The 19,741-nt window shown below is 34.5% G+C and overlaps 1 protein-coding gene across 10 annotated transcripts; it reads left to right on the top strand.

Annotated features, from left to right (window-relative positions):
* Positions 1-553: 553 nt before the first annotated feature.
* Positions 554-19,691, top strand: LOC138122808 (receptor-type tyrosine-protein phosphatase mu-like). Of its 10 annotated transcripts, XM_069037115.1 has the most exons (29): positions 556-823; positions 2,301-2,414; positions 2,473-2,765; positions 2,815-3,019; positions 3,090-3,271; positions 3,333-3,468; positions 3,519-3,617; positions 3,673-3,834; positions 3,888-4,019; positions 4,071-4,207; positions 4,264-4,453; positions 4,511-4,578; positions 4,630-4,861; positions 4,907-5,025; positions 5,075-5,264; positions 5,317-5,867; positions 5,920-5,989; positions 6,137-6,333; positions 6,385-7,002; positions 7,057-7,185; positions 7,287-7,367; positions 7,418-7,552; positions 7,602-7,742; positions 7,791-7,921; positions 7,970-8,301; positions 8,357-8,697; positions 8,749-8,885; positions 9,123-9,258; positions 9,456-9,798. In XM_069037115.1, the coding sequence occupies exons 1-29, from the start codon at positions 634-636 to the stop codon at positions 9,525-9,527; spliced, it is 5,520 nt and encodes a 1,839-aa protein (XP_068893216.1). In that variant the 5' UTR covers positions 556-633; the 3' UTR covers positions 9,528-9,798. The 10 variants fall into 10 exon arrangements, with proteins under 10 accessions (XP_068893219.1, XP_068893216.1, XP_068893214.1 ...); XM_069037113.1 differs by lacking the exons at positions 4,630-4,861; positions 4,907-5,025; positions 5,075-5,264; ... (12 more) ...; positions 9,123-9,258; positions 9,456-9,798 and adding exons at positions 14,922-15,156; positions 15,202-15,320; positions 15,370-15,559; ... (11 more) ...; positions 19,212-19,354; positions 19,404-19,691 and having other exon boundaries at positions 580-823; positions 3,679-3,834; XM_069037110.1 differs by lacking the exons at positions 4,630-4,861; positions 4,907-5,025; positions 5,075-5,264; ... (12 more) ...; positions 9,123-9,258; positions 9,456-9,798 and adding exons at positions 14,922-15,156; positions 15,202-15,320; positions 15,370-15,559; ... (11 more) ...; positions 19,212-19,354; positions 19,404-19,691 and having other exon boundaries at positions 580-823.
* The last annotated feature ends 50 nt before the right edge of the window (positions 19,692-19,741 follow it).

The following is a 19,741-nucleotide window of genomic DNA, read 5'->3' as shown; positions in this document are numbered from 1 at the left end:
AATAAGAATAAGCGGGCGTAATGAATTCATAACGCCCTCATCAATTCAAAATTGCAAAGATGCCAATTTTTTTTTTAAGAACACGTATAGTGAAAAATAAAATTTTGTATCCACCACATCGTCACCGAATGATTACGCCCATCGAACGATATCCATCTCTCGGGTTAAAGCCCTCGAGCTGGATTCATCGTTCTCCGGGCGTAATCATCGTTGTAACGCCCTTGGTGCATAAATAGCTATTATATCTGTGATTGGGCAACTACAACAAATAATTTACGTGATAAACCATATAGGTCCTAAGTGCAAAACCGACACACACAGTAATAACACTTACTTTAGACAGTTAGTAATAATGCTCACAAACCGGATAAACTAAATCTATCCAAAACCAATAATTTTTTTTTATTTATATTTGTTGTCGATACACAAAAAAGGGAAGAAGTTATGTTTGTGAGATTTCTATGTTTACTATGATAAAATGCTGTCTTATCACAAACCTACACTCCTTCATTTAACCAAAACTGTAAAATCCTCGCCGCTGATATCATAAATAAATAGCTTATAATACATATTACGGTTTTATCAGTTTCGCGGTATCTGCGTCAGTTAAAAAACGTTAAAATCTTCATAAGCATGCAATTCGAAATTAGTAATAGATATGTGTTCTTTTTAATCCTAGTTATTAATGTACTTTATTCGAACTGCCAAAGTAGCTTTTTTATGGTTCACAATTTGAAAAAAAATGAGTATTACTGCATTACCAACAGCACTTATGCCTTAAGTTGGTTGGCTGATGAGAAAGGAACACAGGAATCTGAAACGGGTAAGTAACGGTAGTTAAAATTAATGTGAACGGAAGTTTCTTCCAATGTGACAGTGCTTATAGTTGTCCCAGAGCTGCAGCGATTTTATGGCAGGGTACCATTGTATAAACGTTAACGACACCGACAATAGGTTTAAACCACAGCTACAACTCCCAATCGTAAATTCGTTCAAGTACTACCCTGTAAACTGAGAGGTACAGAACGAAAATGATGATTGACAGGGGCTCTGCTTAAGTCGCTTATCGGCACATCAATAGACGTAATAAGAACTATTGCCCTGCCATAAAATCGCTGCACCTCTGGGACAACTATACAACCTGAATATTTACTAAAAAAATATGTGCTATACGGGGTGTCCCACCTAAGACTTTCAGGTCTTGTACCTCTATTATTTATAGACCGATTTTTGTAAAAATTGGAAGATAGATATTCTAGTGAATAAAAAATAAATTACTGGCAATAAAATGCCCGATTAATAAAAAATGTAATTTTAAAATATTTTTTATACAACTGACATTAAAAGTGACGTTTTTAGTGGAAGCTAATTTGATTAAAAATTGCTCTTTATAACTTACCGTTTTAAAAGTATTTTTAACACTAGTAAAAAAAAAACTTTTAACACTAGTTATTTTTTATTTCTTTATAAATGTTAAAGTGTCTCTATTTGCCACTTTTTCAATATCTGCGGGAAATCTGTCGTCGATATCGGCATCGTTAACGTCGTTTTCTTTGCATTCCATGTTTGCGAATGCAATAATGTGGAATTGAAAGTGTTTTACAAAACCTAATGAAAACTTTTTTGACGTTTCTAATAAACAAATGTCAATACAAGACTAGCTACCTGATTTTTGCCGCAGAAATTAAAATAAACATCAAAAATTCCAATTCGTTTTTTAATGCAATGCAAACCAGTTGTATAAAAAATAGATGTATGATGGACGTGTTAAAAGTGATTTTATTTTGTTCGTGGGGTTACATCATAAATAACTATTCCTTTATTTGAATCTACACAAAACTAGTGTCAGATTGTTACTCGTTAGAAAACATGCGTCTATACAAAAAAATTAATCAAATTAACAGTTTCTACTTCAAGAAAAATAAATTATATTGTTAAAAATGTGCTAACATTTTTGAGATTTCAAGTCAACCCGTTTTGAAACAATTGAACAATTTTGCGAAAAATTAAATAAATTGATACGGTTTTTCCTCTTTTGCGGAAGCCATTGTTTATTGTTGTTATACAGTTTAGTGTAAATCTTAAATGATTTCATTCACAAATAAAGAGAGTTAAAATGGCGTTTTTAAGACTAAGATTAATCTTCACCTTTTAAATTATTATCTATCTGTTAAACTTCACAAAAATCGGTCCATGAATAATAGACATATAAGACCTAAAAGTCTTAGGTGGGACACGCTGTATAATATCTCCCTCTTAGGATTTTGAAAATCATAACTACAGTTGTTAATTCATTTTAGAATCACAATTTATTCCACATGCACCTTTGTTCCGATTGGGTATTGAAGGTGATGATTCCAAGTGGACTTATGTGTACAGAAATAATCAAAGAATTTTGGATAGACGATGGGAGAGTAACTAACTTTAACCTTTTGTTTCACTTCAATTAATATGTTTATTTTCAATACACAGCAATACGCACATACAAAACAGTTGAAAAGAAGAATGATACATTACAGTTTATCACTGTGGCCAGTAAATTAAAACAAAATTTCCAAATTTCATTATCGATTCGTATTTCAAAACAAGCCCATATACTCCTTTGCGATGGAGAAATAATAGAAGAGTCAAATTGTTATTGGTTCTTACTGATGGCATTTGGAGGAACTAAAACAGAACTACGAAAGTGTGCACGTGGAACCATACCTGTTCTTAGCAATGTAACAGTATCTAAATCTTGCGAAACGCCGATCCAAACAATAATGGTATCCCCAGGAAAATTAGATGTAACAGCATACTACACTACATTTTCAGCATAACAACAGTGACAGTCAGTACCTAACTAATAAGGAATGGCGTCATTTCGAACTTTCGAAAAAGGATAATAGATTCTCTTTCAAACGACTAAATAATAAAGACGCTATAATACAATATGATGATGGTCAAAATGTCTACAGTGTAACTCATATGATGATTCACAGTAAAGATACTGTCACTGGTCTTTGGAAAATTCACAAAGGTAAGTAAAAATTAACACAGTATGATAAAACCCCAATACAGAAGTAGTTAACTTAAAGTTTAATATTTAGTTCCATATTTTTATACCAACTATAGTACAAATCAACAAACCACAGTAGAAAGAAATCCGAAAAATGGAGTTGTCTGTCTGTCATTGTTCGTAAAAATGTGTTCCAATTGCAAGATAACATTAACACTAAGTGAAGCAAATAATGAAAGTAATATTTTAAAAGAGGAAACGTACTCATCTCAGGTAAGTAACAACCACTAGATTAATTAGGATATTTAAGTGTTGCAACGATTTCTTCAATAAGGAAACGTGGAAAGAAATTAAGCTGTTTGTGGATAACGTGCAGACCAATTCGACTCTCTTTATTTCTACAATAGCCAATAATCAAAGGGATGTATTTTGGAATATCGAACCACATATTAGGGAATGTAATAATACTGGTAAAACAACTAAAAAAATATTTTAAAAAATCAAAACCAGTTTATTTCAGAGCATCGCATGATCAAATCAAGACGAAAATTAAAATGTCAACTTATTTCTAACAAAGACGACGATGTTATTTCATTAGACGATGACGCAAAACCGACCGGTGAGATGAACAGTTTATAAAAACGAATTATCCATCGAATTTTCTGTCTTAACAGTTTTAGAAAATAACTGCGCTGACGACGCTGTCACCAGACATTGCATTCCTTGTCCATTATTTCTAAATCAAACATGTGGTCAGCTCAAAGTTTGCGAAAAAGATGGAACAGAACTCAAATGTTCGTGTTCAGCCGGATGGAAATATCCAACTTGTGGCTCTAGTGGAAGTGTTAAATACGATTTATCGACTTACTTTAAATTATTTTGTCTTTAGAATGTGATTCGGGATCTTATGGCATGAATTGTAAAAAAAGGTGCGGGCATTGTTCCAGACACTCCTGTGATTTCGACAACGGAAAATGTGAGCCGTGTTCTGATAACTACGTTGGTGCTAAATGTGACATGCGTACGTCAACCAGTTTTTTTAAATATCGCATTTAATTTTCTTCCCCTTCAGCACCGGGCCAAGTCTTCAGTGAACCTCCTGTTGTCAGCGATATCAAATACAGTGAAGCCAAAGTAAAAGTAGAAAATTTCGAATTGCTCAATAAGAAACACACAGACTCACCAGATAGTTATTACGTAGAGTACAGAGTCAGATGATTGTTTCTCTATTTCTTACATTTTAGTTATTGTATTTGATTTTGTAGAAAGCTGAAGGAAATAGTGAGTGGATGGCTTCTGATCAACGCAATCCTTTTAATAAATCCGCAATTATTAAACTTCAATATTTAGAGCCAAATACGAAATACATCGTGAGGGGCATTATCATCACAATTAATGATAAAATTTTTATCGACGAGCAATTACCCCACGCCGCATTTACAACGAAATGTTACGGTACTATATTAAAGTCATTTGTTAAATCTTTTACTAAATGTAAAGTTCCTTTTGAAGAGATCAAAGACGAGGATTTTATATCGAATTCGTACAACACCAGCATAAGAGTGACGTTCAAGTCCAAGGTAAATGATGAAATGTAAATAAATGAAGACTAAATGTGCTTTCTGTTTAAGACTTTGACACAATTTTGTAATTTTACCATCAGTTTAATTGGCACATCGCACGCAAAAGAATCATCTCATCCGAAACCGATAAGATACAACATACAACAAAATACAATATTTCCACTAAAATTAGAAAATGATACTTATTGTTTTAAAAACTTAACACCTTACACAAATTATCAAATTATTGTCAAAAAAAATCAAACAAAACTTGACAGAGCGGTACGGACAATTGAAGGAGGCAAGTGCAACATTAATTCTAATAGCATTAATTTCTTTTATGCAGTTCCAGGTGCAATAGTAAATCTTGGAATAAAGGACATACGAGATTCGAGTGCTCGTTTAACATGGCAATCACCTGAAAATTTCAACGGTCAATTTGTAAAATATGTGGTTAGATATCAGGTACTCATCAAAAAAGTCGGTATTATTAATTGACAACCATTTACTGCAGCTTGTGTCGCATAAAAGCTGTAAAACTTCAAATGGTAAAACCTTTCCCATAAAGCAACTAAGCGCGGAAGAGACTGATGTCACAGTATCTGGTTTAGTTCCCTATGCAAAATATTCATTTTCGGTGTCAGCTTGGAATAGAAAGATTGAAGGACCTCCAGTGAATGTAACTCAAGACACATTTGCGTCAGGTAGATACAGTTAATAATTTTTAAACTATTCAATAAATGCACTGTTTTACAGATACAATATCTGATGATGAAATTCCTGAATTAAAGTGGAAAATCGAGGCTCGTTCTGTAAAACTGCATTATTCTTCGATGGCCTGTAGCATTATGAGAGGTTCTTTACAAATTAGAATCAAAAAGAGCTGTTCCAATGAATGGTGTGACAATTTTGTTGAGAAAGAGAAAGAATGCGATTTTGAAAACACATTCTGTTTAGTTCATGTTATTCCTTATTCGGACTATACTTTCAATATTAAATTTTGTCGAAACAGCACTTGTGCAAAAACTGTGAGATCAAAATCATTTCAAACCTTGTCAGACCCCCCTAATGTGGTAAGAGATCTAACGATTTTTTCAAAAAATGAAAATTCCATATCAATTCGATGGATGCCACCGTATCCTCCAACGGGGAAGTTGGACCTTTATAAAGTTACTTATGAAGAAGTAGATAATAATAATAATAAAGGAGAAATGGAAACTTTCAAAGATTTACCTTGCACACTTTGGCCAGGATATCAATGCATTACACTAAGTCGGTTGGAAAAAATTAAGAAATATTCTATAAAAGTGAGATTTCTACTACGAATAAATTAGCTAGAATAAAAAATTGCGGTTCTAGGTTCAAGCTAAAAATGAACATCCAAATAGTTTTGGTCAGACAGCAGTAGTTGTGGGAACCCCTAAAATCGGTGCAGTATATAATATTTTATTAGATAATACTTGTGCTTAGATTGTACTTAGTGAACAATTAACATTGTGTTAATTAATAAGGAAACTTCTAATCACTAACTCTTTATAATGTTTTAAAGCAAATCTTATTTCATTCCCAATTTTAGAACCATCGAAAAAGCCAAATAATCTTACCATCCATTGGAATCTTCAAAACGACTTCGAACTAACATGGGGTCATCCTAATGAAACCAGCGGACTAATCACGTTCTTTAATATCTCAGTTCTTTACCACAATTCTACAAAAAATAATCTTCATGATAGTTTTCCTGTTACTAATTACAAGCCTTTCTACGAATATAAAGTAAGTAAGATCGTTTCGTTGTTCGCCTTGCTTTTATTGAATGTTTTACAGATAGAAGAAAAACGTTTATTAAAATCGACTCCATTCAGGATTAGAATTGAAGCATTTAATGGTTACAATGGCGAAGAATTAGTTAAGAATGACACGAGCCCTCCTGCTCTTCCTTTGTTCTCCACCGAACCAAAAATTTCCACTTCAAATGATACAATAACGATAGAGATCTCGCCAATCAAAAGTACCAATAGAGACGATACAAAGAAATATGAATTATTTTTATTTTTATTGGATGAAAACTTCAACAACCATGACAATGTAAAATCGTTAACACGATTACAAGAGAACCACCACGTAAACTTATCCAAATTCAAGATTTTATACCAATGTCAACTAAAAAGTCCTGTGCACTTTAAAATTGGTCAAGATAATTATACGATAAATGATTGTAATAGGAGCTCGAGTTCATCTTTAAAACAAGCAACCACTTATAACGTCACAATCTTATTAACCAACACTATTGAAAATAAAAGCAGCTACAAGCTGTACTCTTATCAGGTTCATACTTTGGGCGAACCCGTCGACGTGCCACAAGATTTACGTCTACTGGGTCTATTATCGCTGTTACTTATAATTCCCATCGCTATTGCATTTAGAAAATTTCTAGTGAAATCCGTAAGTTACCAATTCCTTAATTTAACTAAAATTTTCTGCAAGTTATTGTTGTAGAAGTCAAGCAATAATAGGGAAGATTACGAACGAAACACTGAAACTTATTCGAAACCCGTCAAAATAACTAAATATCCCGATTACGTTAAAAATTCCCTAAAAAATGATGAACTTGTACGTCAACATAAGGTAAAAATTTCATCTATCTGAAAACTAATTTCTGTACTGAAATCTTGTCACAGCTTTTTCCACAATTCTATTGAGAGCACTTAGATTTATTACTTTTTTAGGAAATTCTCAATACAGTTAAGATTTACGAAACCATAATCGACGATATTTTAATAGACTACTTGGACACAGAATATATTGACGTAAGAAATTGTTTATAGTCATTTGAACGTTTTTTCATTCTTATGCACAGGGTCAGCACGTGAAGAAATCCCATCTGGCTGCCAAGGTACCGGAACCAGATAAATTTGCTTTATTCTGGAAACTCATCTGGCAAGAAAATATCAAGCACATTATTCTTCTCGATAACCATTTGGAAGACAAACAGGTGATTGTCCACATTGCTAAGTTTAATTTTTCACGGTTAACATTTATAGGAAACTGATGAGAATTACTGGCACGTAAAAGACGAAGACTTACGACATCACAAACTTTCCCTCACCTTCAAATCTTGCGACATTTTCTTCGATTACGAATGCCGAAAGTTCATTCTTACCTTCAAGAAGACATCGCGACATGTGGGTCTATCCTGATTTTAAACGTAAAATTGTACACTCTTGTTTCAGATCGTCTTGTACCGGTACTGTTCGTGGTGGAACACCTCTACTTCTCTTTTTTCGTTACCTTTGATGTTCTTTTTCCTAATGACATCTAAAGTTCCTTTGGATTCCAAATCACCCATCTTGGTTCAGTGCAGGTAATTTTGATCAAAATAAAAAATTATGCACTTTTCGGTTTTTTGCAGTACGGGTGTGGAAGGAACGGGTTTGGCTCTGCTGTGTGACATTTCTTTTAGAACTGCCAATCGAGATGGTACTATCGATATTTTCAAAATCAGTCATAGATTGGCCAAATGTGACCCAAATCTGATCAACAACATCAACTACTACCTGTTAGCTCATTTCATAATTTTTGAATATTGTTTTAAAATTGATACCACCTTCAAATGTGATTCGTTTCAGACAAATACACCCATATTGTTCAGTGAAGAACAGATTCACAAATACTTCAAATATGTCCAAGAAACACAATGGCTTGATACCATAAAACGTACTCGTAAAACAGGCAACAAATCTGGTAACAATCATTTCAAAATCTGAAATCATAAAATTTCATTTATCTTGTGTTTTAGTTCGCAAAGAATTAAGTTTGAGTGCACCTTATTGTCTCGATTACGACGATGTATCTGCATGTTTCGGTGTAGAGACGATTAATTGTTTCAGATGTCCTGGAAAATTTACGATAACGAAAGAACCAACACCTGACACTCTCTTCCAGTTCTGGAACTTCGTTGGAAATAAAAACATCTCCGTTATAGTATCAGTGAATAAAATTACTTTAAATCGTATATGGCCCGACAGGAACATGCCACAAATTACACTTACAAAAAAGATAAATCTCGTACACCGAGACTCCAAAATATTCGATTCTTACGACTGGATAACAGTGCAGATAACAATCGGTGACAAAACTGTACTGCGTTGTTATTCTATTAAATACGTTTTGATCAATTTCAATTTTCAGAAAATAATTGAAATTATTGTTATGAAAAACTGGTCCTCAGAGGCTACTCGTCCTGAAAACGTTGCTGATTTCGTCAACTTTTGTAATGAAACGAACGCAATTTTAAAAAAGTCTAATTCAGTCTTGGTGATGAGCCAGTGAGTAAATATCGGGTGTTTTTTTTAATTTTATCTCATAGTAGGCGTTGAAGAGTCAATTGTGAACGCACTATACGGGTTACGGATCACGGATCAGCTGTTTAATCTTACGTTTTTACACGAGTAGTGCGTTCATAATCGACTCTTCAACGCCTACTACGAGGTGAAATTAAAAAAAAAAAACATGCGATATGACTGACGCAATGGTAACGTTTTCCGCAATTGTATTTTTTTCAGTAATGGCATCAAGGATTCCGGTCTGTACATCGCCATGCTGTATAACATTAAAAAAATTGAAGTCGAAGGAGTATGTGACGTTCCTACTTCTGTGAGAATGGTTCGAAATCACAGCCCAGAATTTAGAATCAATGAAGTAAATATTTTTTAATAACTTAACTGTTAACCTACCACTCTATTACTCCTCAGGAGTATCAGATTTGACATTATCTTGCACAGACAATATTAGTCAAGGTTGTTGAAGTAGGCTCGAAAATGATATGAGTGGTTTGTTAATTAAGAGTTATTTTCATTTTGTAAGAATTGTGAAAAGTGACTGTTACGTTCTTTCAGGGAGACTTCACTTTCTTGTTCGAAGCAACGGAAAATTATTTAAAGGAGGCTCAACTATACGAAGTAATTTAGACAAAATTTTCTGCCCCCATGTGCGTAAATAAACACTACTTAATAACTTCTAATTTTGAACTATATAGAATATAATACCGAGCGATCATTTAAAAAATAAATCGAGTTTGCTTCGGAGCCTATGCTATAGCATGGGTTGCCATAGGTAACACGGCGACTCGATTTATTTTTTAATTGATCGCACCGTATAAATATGTATCATTAGAAAAAAAGTCATGTTGGTATTTGTTTCCAAATAATTTAAAAAATAAATAAATCCCAAGATATTATACCTTGCATTTTCTCTTTTCTTAGATTATAAATAAAAAACAAATTCTACTGGTAATCCTTTAGAATAACACTCAAAGCCAATAAAATATAAACAACCATAATTTCTTTATTGCCGTGTATAATTTGAACAGGATTTCTTTGCCTCATTTTAGTTTATTTTGAATTAGTCACATTCGGTTTAATCAACCAATCCCAAAATTATTTTCGATAAACCTTCGTTTGAAAAATATTTTGCGCCAAAAGTATACAATATGAAAAAAAATGTATTTTAAGTGAATTGAATTTTGAAAACCACAAAAAAAATATAAACCTAATTTTGAGTGTTATAATTGTTCAGCTTTGGCTACAATATTACTGAAAGAAAAAACAGACATATTTTACAACTGGGGGTTCCACAAATATTTTTATTTTTCACTTTAGTATAATTGCATGATAACTCCTAGGATACGAAATACGTAAACATGTCCATAACAACCGGGGAATAATACAGGACGTAATAAGAATAAGCGGGCGTAATGAATTCATAACGCCCTCATCAATTCAAAATTGCAAAGATGCCAATTTTTTTTTTAAGAACACGTATAGTGAAAAATAAAATTTTGTATCCACCACATCGTCACCGAATGATTACGCCCATCGAACGATATCCATCTCTCGGGTTAAAGCCCTCGAGCTGGATTCATCGTTCTCCGGGCGTAATCATCGTTGTAACGCCCTTGGTGCATAAATAGCTATTATATCTGTGATTGGGCAACTACAACAAATAATTTACGTGATAAACCATATAGGTCCTAAGTGCAAAACCGACACACACAGTAATAACACTTACTTTAGACAGTTAGTAATAATGCTCACAAACCGGATAAACTAAATCTATCCAAAACCAATAATTTTTTTTTATTTATATTTGTTGTCGATACACAAAAAAGGGAAGAAGTTATGTTTGTGAGATTTCTATGTTTACTATGATAAAATGCTGTCTTATCACAAACCTACACTCCTTCATTTAACCAAAACTGTAAAATCCTCGCCGCTGATATCATAAATAAATAGCTTATAATACATATTACGGTTTTATCAGTTTCGCGGTATCTGCGTCAGTTAAAAAACGTTAAAATCTTCATAAGCATGCAATTCGAAATTAGTAATAGATATGTGTTCTTTTTAATCCTAGTTATTAATGTACTTTATTCGAACTGCCAAAGTAGCTTTTTTATGGTTCACAATTTGAAAAAAAATGAGTATTACTGCATTACCAACAGCACTTATGCCTTAAGTTGGTTGGCTGATGAGAAAGGAACACAGGAATCTGAAACGGGTAAGTAACGGTAGTTAAAATTAATGTGAACGGAAGTTTCTTCCAATGTGACAGTGCTTATAGTTGTCCCAGAGCTGCAGCGATTTTATGGCAGGGTACCATTGTATAAACGTTAACGACACCGACAATAGGTTTAAACCACAGCTACAACTCCCAATCGTAAATTCGTTCAAGTACTACCCTGTAAACTGAGAGGTACAGAACGAAAATGATGATTGACAGGGGCTCTGCTTAAGTCGCTTATCGGCACATCAATAGACGTAATAAGAACTATTGCCCTGCCATAAAATCGCTGCACCTCTGGGACAACTATACAACCTGAATATTTACTAAAAAAATATGTGCTATACGGGGTGTCCCACCTAAGACTTTCAGGTCTTGTACCTCTATTATTTATAGACCGATTTTTGTAAAAATTGGAAGATAGATATTCTAGTGAATAAAAAATAAATTACTGGCAATAAAATGCCCGATTAATAAAAAATGTAATTTTAAAATATTTTTTATACAACTGACATTAAAAGTGACGTTTTTAGTGGAAGCTAATTTGATTAAAAATTGCTCTTTATAACTTACCGTTTTAAAAGTATTTTTAACACTAGTAAAAAAAAAACTTTTAACACTAGTTATTTTTTATTTCTTTATAAATGTTAAAGTGTCTCTATTTGCCACTTTTTCAATATCTGCGGGAAATCTGTCGTCGATATCGGCATCGTTAACGTCGTTTTCTTTGCATTCCATGTTTGCGAATGCAATAATGTGGAATTGAAAGTGTTTTACAAAACCTAATGAAAACTTTTTTGACGTTTCTAATAAACAAATGTCAATACAAGACTAGCTACCTGATTTTTGCCGCAGAAATTAAAATAAACATCAAAAATTCCAATTCGTTTTTTAATGCAATGCAAACCAGTTGTATAAAAAATAGATGTATGATGGACGTGTTAAAAGTGATTTTATTTTGTTCGTGGGGTTACATCATAAATAACTATTCCTTTATTTGAATCTACACAAAACTAGTGTCAGATTGTTACTCGTTAGAAAACATGCGTCTATACAAAAAAATTAATCAAATTAACAGTTTCTACTTCAAGAAAAATAAATTATATTGTTAAAAATGTGCTAACATTTTTGAGATTTCAAGTCAACCCGTTTTGAAACAATTGAACAATTTTGCGAAAAATTAAATAAATTGATACGGTTTTTCCTCTTTTGCGGAAGCCATTGTTTATTGTTGTTATACAGTTTAGTGTAAATCTTAAATGATTTCATTCACAAATAAAGAGAGTTAAAATGGCGTTTTTAAGACTAAGATTAATCTTCACCTTTTAAATTATTATCTATCTGTTAAACTTCACAAAAATCGGTCCATGAATAATAGACATATAAGACCTAAAAGTCTTAGGTGGGACACGCTGTATAATATCTCCCTCTTAGGATTTTGAAAATCATAACTACAGTTGTTAATTCATTTTAGAATCACAATTTATTCCACATGCACCTTTGTTCCGATTGGGTATTGAAGGTGATGATTCCAAGTGGACTTATGTGTACAGAAATAATCAAAGAATTTTGGATAGACGATGGGAGAGTAACTAACTTTAACCTTTTGTTTCACTTCAATTAATATGTTTATTTTCAATACACAGCAATACGCACATACAAAACAGTTGAAAAGAAGAATGATACATTACAGTTTATCACTGTGGCCAGTAAATTAAAACAAAATTTCCAAATTTCATTATCGATTCGTATTTCAAAACAAGCCCATATACTCCTTTGCGATGGAGAAATAATAGAAGAGTCAAATTGTTATTGGTTCTTACTGATGGCATTTGGAGGAACTAAAACAGAACTACGAAAGTGTGCACGTGGAACCATACCTGTTCTTAGCAATGTAACAGTATCTAAATCTTGCGAAACGCCGATCCAAACAATAATGGTATCCCCAGGAAAATTAGATGTAACAGCATACTACACTACATTTTCAGCATAACAACAGTGACAGTCAGTACCTAACTAATAAGGAATGGCGTCATTTCGAACTTTCGAAAAAGGATAATAGATTCTCTTTCAAACGACTAAATAATAAAGACGCTATAATACAATATGATGATGGTCAAAATGTCTACAGTGTAACTCATATGATGATTCACAGTAAAGATACTGTCACTGGTCTTTGGAAAATTCACAAAGGTAAGTAAAAATTAACACAGTATGATAAAACCCCAATACAGAAGTAGTTAACTTAAAGTTTAATATTTAGTTCCATATTTTTATACCAACTATAGTACAAATCAACAAACCACAGTAGAAAGAAATCCGAAAAATGGAGTTGTCTGTCTGTCATTGTTCGTAAAAATGTGTTCCAATTGCAAGATAACATTAACACTAAGTGAAGCAAATAATGAAAGTAATATTTTAAAAGAGGAAACGTACTCATCTCAGGTAAGTAACAACCACTAGATTAATTAGGATATTTAAGTGTTGCAACGATTTCTTCAATAAGGAAACGTGGAAAGAAATTAAGCTGTTTGTGGATAACGTGCAGACCAATTCGACTCTCTTTATTTCTACAATAGCCAATAATCAAAGGGATGTATTTTGGAATATCGAACCACATATTAGGGAATGTAATAATACTGGTAAAACAACTAAAAAAATATTTTAAAAAATCAAAACCAGTTTATTTCAGAGCATCGCATGATCAAATCAAGACGAAAATTAAAATGTCAACTTATTTCTAACAAAGACGACGATGTTATTTCATTAGACGATGACGCAAAACCGACCGGTGAGATGAACAGTTTATAAAAACGAATTATCCATCGAATTTTCTGTCTTAACAGTTTTAGAAAATAACTGCGCTGACGACGCTGTCACCAGACATTGCATTCCTTGTCCATTATTTCTAAATCAAACATGTGGTCAGCTCAAAGTTTGCGAAAAAGATGGAACAGAACTCAAATGTTCGTGTTCAGCCGGATGGAAATATCCAACTTGTGGCTCTAGTGGAAGTGTTAAATACGATTTATCGACTTACTTTAAATTATTTTGTCTTTAGAATGTGATTCGGGATCTTATGGCATGAATTGTAAAAAAAGGTGCGGGCATTGTTCCAGACACTCCTGTGATTTCGACAACGGAAAATGTGAGCCGTGTTCTGATAACTACGTTGGTGCTAAATGTGACATGCGTACGTCAACCAGTTTTTTTAAATATCGCATTTAATTTTCTTCCCCTTCAGCACCGGGCCAAGTCTTCAGTGAACCTCCTGTTGTCAGCGATATCAAATACAGTGAAGCCAAAGTAAAAGTAGAAAATTTCGAATTGCTCAATAAGAAACACACAGACTCACCAGATAGTTATTACGTAGAGTACAGAGTCAGATGATTGTTTCTCTATTTCTTACATTTTAGTTATTGTATTTGATTTTGTAGAAAGCTGAAGGAAATAGTGAGTGGATGGCTTCTGATCAACGCAATCCTTTTAATAAATCCGCAATTATTAAACTTCAATATTTAGAGCCAAATACGAAATACATCGTGAGGGGCATTATCATCACAATTAATGATAAAATTTTTATCGACGAGCAATTACCCCACGCCGCATTTACAACGAAATGTTACGGTACTATATTAAAGTCATTTGTTAAATCTTTTACTAAATGTAAAGTTCCTTTTGAAGAGATCAAAGACGAGGATTTTTTTTCGAATTCGTACAACACCAGCATAAAAGTGACGTTCAAGTCCAAGGTAAATGATGAAATGTAAATAAATGAAGACTAAATGTGCTTTCTGTTTAAGACTTTGACACAATTTTGTAATTTTACCATCAGTTTAATTCGCACATCGCACGCAAAAGAATCATCTCATCCGAAACCGATAAGATACAACATACAACAACAAAATACAATAATTCCACTACGATTAGAAAATGATAGTTTTTGTTTTAAAGATTTAATACCTGACACAAATTATAAAATTATTGTCCAAAAAAATAAAACAAAACTTGACAGAGCTATACGGACAACTGAAGGAGGCAAGTGCAACATCAATTCTAATAGCATTAATTTCTTTTATGCAGTTCCAGGTGCAATAGGATCTCTTACAATAACAGACATACGAGATTCGAGTGTCCGTGTAAAATGGAAATCACCGGAAAATTTCAACGGTCAATTTGAGAAATATGTTGTTACATATCAGGTACTCATCAAAAAAGTCGGTATTATTAATTGACAATCATTTATTTCAGCTTGTGTCGCATAAAAGCTGTAAAACTTCAAATGGTAAAACCTTTCCAATAAAGCAACTGAGCACGAAAGAGACGAATGTCACAGTATCTGATTTGGTTCCATATGCAGCATATTCATTTTCGGTCTCAGCTTGGAACGGAAAGGTTGGAGGACCTCCAGTGACCGTAATTCAAAACACATTTGCGTCAGGTCGATAGAGTTAACAATTTTTAAACTATTCAATAAATGCACTGTTTTACAGAAACAATATCTGATGGTGAAATTCCTGAATTAAAATGGAAAGTCGAGGCTCGTTCTGTAAAACTGCATTATTCTTCGATGGACTGTAGCATTATGAGAGGTCCTTTACAAATCAGAATCAAAAAGAGCTGTTCCAATGAATGGTGTGACAATTCTGTTGAGCAAGAGACAGAATGCGATTTTGAAAACACATCCTGTTTAGTTCATGTTTTGCCTTATTCGGACTATATTTTCAAAATTAAATTTTGTCGAAACGGCACTTGTGCAAAAACTCTGAGATCAAAACCGTTTCAAACCTTGTCAGAACCTCCATATCGCGTAAGAGAACTAACTATTTTTTCAAAAAATGAAAGTTCCATATCAATTCGATGGATGCCACCGTATCCTCCAACGGGGAAGTTGGACCTTTATAAAGTTACTTATGAAGAAGTAGATAATAATAATAATAAAGGAGAAATGGAAACTTTCAAAGATTTACCTTGCACACTTTGGCCAGAATATCAATGCTTTACACTAAGTCAGTTGGAAAAAATTAAGAAATATTCTATAAAAGTGAGATTTCTACTACGAATAAATTAGCTAGAATAAAAAATTGCGGTTCTAGGTTCAAGCTAAAAATGAACATCCAAATAGTTTTGGTCAGACAGCAGTAGTTGTGGGAACCCCTAAAATCGGTGCAGTATATAATATTTTATTAGATAATAGTTGTGCTTAGATTGTACTTAATGAAAAATTAACATTGTGTTAATTAATAAGAAAACTTTTAGTCACTAACTCTTTATAAAGTTTAAAGCAAATCTTATTTCATTCCCAATTTTAGAACCATCGAAAAAGCCAAATAATCTTACCATCCATTGGAATCTTCAAAACGACCTCGAACTAACATGGGGTCATCCTAATGAAACCAGCGGACTAATCACGTTCTTTAATATCTCAGTTCTTTACCACAATTCTACAAAAAATAATCTTCATGATAGTTTTCCTGTTACTAATTACAAGCCTTTCTACGAATATAAAGTAAGTAAGATCGTTTCGTTGTTCGCCTTGCTTTTATTGAATGTTTTACAGATAGAAGAAAAACGTTTATTAAAATCGACTCCATTCAGGATTAGAATTGAAGCATTTAATGGTTACAATGGCGAAGAATTAGTTAAGAATGACACGAGCCCTCCTGCTCTTCCTTTGTTCTCCACCGAACCAAAAATTTCCACTTCAAATGATACAATAACGATAGAGATCTCGCCAATCAAAAGTACCAATAGAGACGATACAAATAAATATGAATTATTTTTATTTTTATTGGATGAAAACTTCAACAACCATGACAATGTAAAATCGTTAACACGATTACAAGAGAACCACCACGTAAACTTATCCAAATTCAAGATTTTATACCAATGTCAACTAAAAAGTCCTGTGCACTTTAAAATTGGTCAAGATAATTATACGATAAATGATTGTAATAGGAGCTCGAGTTCATCTTTAAAACAAGCAACCACTTATAACGTCACAATCTTATTAACCAACACTATTGAAAATAAAAGCAGCTACAAGCTGTACTCTTATCAGGTTCATACTTTGGGCGAACCCGTCGACGTGCCACAAGATTTAAGTTTACTGGCTCTGTTATCGCTGTTACTTATTATACCCATCGCAATAATTCTTTTCATGTAAGTTAAAACATTTTGTATTAACACCGGAGAAGTAAACAAATAGTTTGCAGCAAAAGAGGGCCACTGATAGAGAATTACAATTCCTTGAAGACAAGCATGTGCCAACGTACTTGTCGTAAGATAAAACTGCTACCATAATTGAATGGTACTCCTTGTAACTTATCCTTCTTCCAGTTGAAACGAGCACTCCAGATGAACAAACTCCTCTGAAAAATATAGCTCCACAAAATACAAAATTGTATTCCAAAAAAGTCAAAGTAGCAGAGTTGGAACAATACGTGACGGAGTCCCTCAACAATGGTGAACTAGAACGTCAGCATGCGGTAATCGGTCATGCCAAATAAAATGTCAAAAAGAATATTTCTCTGTTTGTAGTTGTTCCCTCGAGGACAGACCAAACCATGGGAACGAGGAGCCTTGAAAGAGAACAAGTCCAAAAATCGCTACACCAATCTCATGGCTTGTAAATGACAATTGAAATTTCTTTAATGTTTTGATCATTAATGTAGAATAATTTCAGATGACCATACTAGAGTGGTACTTCAATGGATCAACGGTAACAAAAACTCTGACTACATCAATGCTAATTACATCGACGTAAGTTCTTCGGTGGTGAGTTTCACTTTTTGCAAATGTATTTTTAGGGTTACAACGTTCGAAAAGCTTACATAGCGACTCAGGGTCCAAAAATATCAACAGTTCACGATTTCTGGAGAATGATTTGGCAGGAAAACGTGCTACACGTGGCCATGTTGGCGAACATCTACGAAGGTAAAAAGGTTAGTTTGAATTCGTTTACGACGGCTCTCGACTAAACCAGTCTAAAATCTAGAAAAAAGTTGAAAAGTACTGGCCCGATCAAAACGAGAGCTTATCATTTGGGGACATAACAGTGTATCACATGTCCGGACAAGTATTCGCCGACTACGAACAAAGAACCTTCAAAGTGTGTTTCAACAACCAAACTAGAAAGCTCCAGCAGTACCACTTCTCGTCGTGGCCGGACCACGGTGTGCCTCTCTACTCCCAAAGCCTCGTACCCTTCTTGCAAAAAATCCAACAAATCCCCTTAGATTCCAAATCACCGGTCGTCGTCCACTGCAGCGCGGGAGTCGGCAGAACCGGTACCATCCTCTTGTGCGACATCTGCCTGAGAATGGCCGCAAAAGAGGACGCCGTCGACATGCTAAGAACCCTCCAGCAACTCCGAGACCAAAGAGCCAACATGGTCGACAACATCCAACAGTACAAACTCGCCCATCTGGTCATTTTGGAATGCTTGGTCGGTAAGCAGACCGGAATCCCGTGCAGCGAAATCGAGACAGAAGTGAAGAAGTTGCTGTCGGGCGACAGAATCAGCCAACAGATGCGCTACCTGAAGGATACGGCCTGGCAGGATAAAACCATGAAATCTGTAGCCTCCAACGACGCGTTCGTCGTGGTCCAAGAGAAAAACCGCTTCCAGAACATCGTCCCAGGTAGATTCCGGTCGCTGCAAGTGTTGCATAATAACCCTTTTTTCAGAAATTCAAGGTTGCATGTTTTTGTCACGTTACCCCATCCACGACGACACCTCCACCTACATCAACGCCGTCAGAGTGGACGGTTTCCGCTGTCCCGGCAGGTTCATAGTCACGCAACAACCCATGCCCAACACGCTGGGCGACTTTTGGAGGCTCGTCCACGAGAAGGAGACCACAGTGATAGTGTCCCTCAACCCGGTCAACCCGAAAAACAAAACCTCGTGCCTGTTTTGGCCCACAGAAAAGCAACCAGAACTGACCCCCGTTGACTACATCACACTCAAGCACGCCACCACCTTGTCCTTGGATTCCTACAACTTGACGACCATACGCATGCACATCAATGCCTCAGAAGTACGTTATTGTTTCTATTTTTGATCAACAGTAGCGAAACTCCCGTTTCAGGAGTACACCGTCGTCCAAATTATCTCGATGAAGGACTGGCCGGCCAAGAAAAACTGCCCGAAGAAAATCGAAGATTTTCTCACGTTCTGCGAAGAATCTTACGTCATATCAAGACAATCTAGTTCTGTTGTGGTGACTTGCTTGTAAGCCTGATCTCTCTCTGTATTTTCCAATCTGATTGTTGTCTTGCAGCGATGGAGTGCTGGCTTCTGGCGTCTACGTTGCCATGTCTTTCGTCATCGAAAAAATGAAGCTTGAACAAATATGCGACGTGTGTCAAGCGGTCAGAACTGTAAGGCACAACCGCAACGAATTCGTACAAAATGAAGAACAATTCGCTTTCTTGTACAAAGCTGCGGAGGCTTACATCACCGGATTTCAGTTTTACGCTAATTTTAGTTGAAGCTAACACTTTCTATTTTATGCAGCTTTTTAGTTTTTTTTATTTGAACCGCTCTGAATAAACCAGTGCAAACATAACTGTCGTTTTATTATACTGACCAACGATCAATTCCAAGAAATAACTGTTA

Source organism: Tenebrio molitor, chromosome 2 (assembly GCF_963966145.1).
Source record: "Tenebrio molitor chromosome 2, icTenMoli1.1, whole genome shotgun sequence".
Lineage (NCBI taxonomy): Eukaryota > Metazoa > Arthropoda > Insecta > Coleoptera > Tenebrionidae > Tenebrio > Tenebrio molitor.
Note: the sequence above shows the minus strand (reverse complement) of the source record. Positions and strands in the feature narration are given on the sequence as shown.

Coding starts and splice junctions, on each gene's coding strand:
- LOC138122808 (XM_069037110.1), top strand. CDS start 634: ATGCAATTCGAAATTAGTAATAGATATGTGTTCTTTTTAATCCTAGTT. Junction 3,020..3,089: donor TCTTTGGAAAATTCACAAAG/GTAAGTAAAAAT, acceptor TTTAATATTTAG/TTCCATATTTTTATACCAAC. Junction 18,063..18,115: donor ACATCTACGAAGGTAAAAAG/GTTAGTTTGAAT, acceptor TCTAAAATCTAG/AAAAAAGTTGAAAAGTACTG.